Genomic DNA, 2034 nt, shown 5'->3' with positions numbered 1-2034 from the left:
TCAAGGAAGGCTGCCCCGGAGAAGTGGGATGAGTGGGAGCAGCCAGTCGAGGGGGGAGCAGGGGGCACATTCCAGGCCAGACAAACAGCCTAGGCAAAGGCTTAGGGGGTGAAGACGGTCACTGGGTTAGAGGAGGAAGAGGACAGGGCCAGTGCACAGACAGCAGTGAGGGATGGGCTGGACCTCCAGCAGCCTCCTGAAGGCAGGGGTCCAGCAGAAAGCAATGGGGATCTTGAATTCAGGGGCAGAAGTGCATGTTGTGTGTGGGCTGTAGGGGAGCAGTGCAGAGATAGAAGCCTGGACTGTGGTATGGGAGGAGGTGGCCCCAGCCAGTGAGGAGAGCTTCAGGCAGTGACCACACCTGCCGTCCCCTGACTGTGATGGGGACTGTGGCTTTGAGCAGAGTATGTGAGCTCGGTTCCCCACTTGGGGTTGAGCGCTTCCACGTCCCCATCACCTCTGCCTAGAAGCCTGTTCAAGCCCCTTGTTGGGACCCACTGACAGCGCAGCACCACGGGCAAGTCCTGCACACTCAAGCCTTTGGCGTCGTTCCCCCGGTTCCTCGGGGCCCCATTCGCCCAGGTTTCAGCCCTGCGGGGGTTCCGCGGGCCCCTGGCCAGATTCCCCGAGGCTTTGGTCGTTCCCACAGCCGTCCCGGAGGCCCTCTCCACGAAGCGTCTCCCGGGCCCCATTGATCGCTAGGCTATGGGCTGGGGCTCCGGCCCGGCCGGGCTCTGGAGGCGGCGGTGGAGGCAGCGGCGGTGGAGGCAGCGGCGGCGCGGATGGCGGCAGAGCCCCGGCGCCCGTGGGCCCAGGCGCGCAGCGCGTACGGTGCCAGCGAGGCGCTGCGGCGCGCGGTGGGCCGCCAGCCGGACCCCGGGCCGCAGCCCCACAGGCCGAGCCCCAACGAAGCCCGCGCCCCAGGCCGCCTGGCGCGCCTGCGGTGCCAGTTCCGGGCTGAGGTGGCGGCGCGGGCCAACGCGCCCCGACTGCCACGGCTGGTGGACCGCGCGGGGGCCACGGAGCCCGAGAAGGCGCGCAGCCGCGGCTCCGTGTGCTCCGGGTGCGGGGAGCCGCGCGGCGGGGCCACCTACCCGGCGGGCGTCCTGGAGGTGAGCGAGCGGCAGCTGCAGGAGGGCCTGGCAGCCGTGCGCGCCGAGCTGGGCGGGCGCGGGGCTTGAGGCGCTGCGCGCGGAGCTGCGGGCCGAGCTGGACGCCCTGCGCACGCTGCTGCCGCCTCCGCCGCCCGTCCCCCGCGAGCCCCGCGGCCTCCGCGGCCTGGCCCTGCTGCGGGCGCTGGGCACCGTGAACGCGCTGGCCACGAGCGCGAGACCCACCGACAACGCCTCGGACAGCCCGGCCGACGGCGGCGCTAGCCGGGCCCCGGCCCGGAAGAACCTCAAGAAGACGCCGCCGGGGACCCCACAGGGCAGCGGGGATTAAGCACAGGGGGAGGGAGCCCGGGGCGAGGACCTGGCGCGCCGCCGCCGGCCGCGGGGCTTTGCTACCTGGGACCGGCCAGGTGGCTCCTGGAGCGGGGCTTGGAGCGAGAAGGGTCCTCCGACGCCGCTGGCTAGCGCTCTGGTATCGGAAGGGGCTGGGGAGAACGGCTGGCTCCGCGCAGCTGGAGCCGGAGTCCCGGCGGGGTAAGGCTCGGGCCAGGGGTATGTCCCCTTCCGGCAGTGAGCGCAGCGGGAGAGCCCAAGGTCTCCTCTGTCTGGGGGAGGTGGTTGCAAGTGTATTTTCTTGAAGGGTCTCAAGGGAGGAGGTCGGACCTTCATGCACTGGGGTGGAGAGTGTGACCCACACACCAAGTGACAGACACCGGGGACACGTGGGCTGCTGGGACACTGTCACCTGGACACAGGTTCACTCAGGACAGTGTCACTTGGATGTAAGAGCACATTCTACCGTGGGCCCTGGACAGCAGCCTAACTCTAGCCAGCTTCACTCCCCTGACAGTCGGGCCCACCCTCTACTGGACAGCGTTGCCTGGACAGAGCGCATCTGGTCAGTGCCCCCTGGACTCTCAGC

The 2034-nt window shown here is 69.9% G+C and overlaps 1 protein-coding gene across 1 annotated transcript; it reads left to right on the top strand.

Moving 5' to 3' along the window:
* The first annotated feature begins 782 nt into the window (after window positions 1-782).
* Window positions 783-1443, top strand: LOC137204049 (protein FAM246C). Its single transcript, XM_067701380.1, is given in 2 exon segments — window positions 783-1166; window positions 1168-1443. Coding segments are annotated over 2 exon segments (660 nt in total).
* The last annotated feature ends 591 nt before the right edge of the window (window positions 1444-2034 follow it).

Source organism: Pseudorca crassidens, chromosome 12, assembly GCF_039906515.1.
Source record: "Pseudorca crassidens isolate mPseCra1 chromosome 12, mPseCra1.hap1, whole genome shotgun sequence".
NCBI lineage: Eukaryota > Metazoa > Chordata > Mammalia > Artiodactyla > Delphinidae > Pseudorca > Pseudorca crassidens.
The sequence above is the reverse complement of the archived record's forward strand: the minus strand, read 5'-3'. Positions and strand labels throughout refer to the sequence as shown.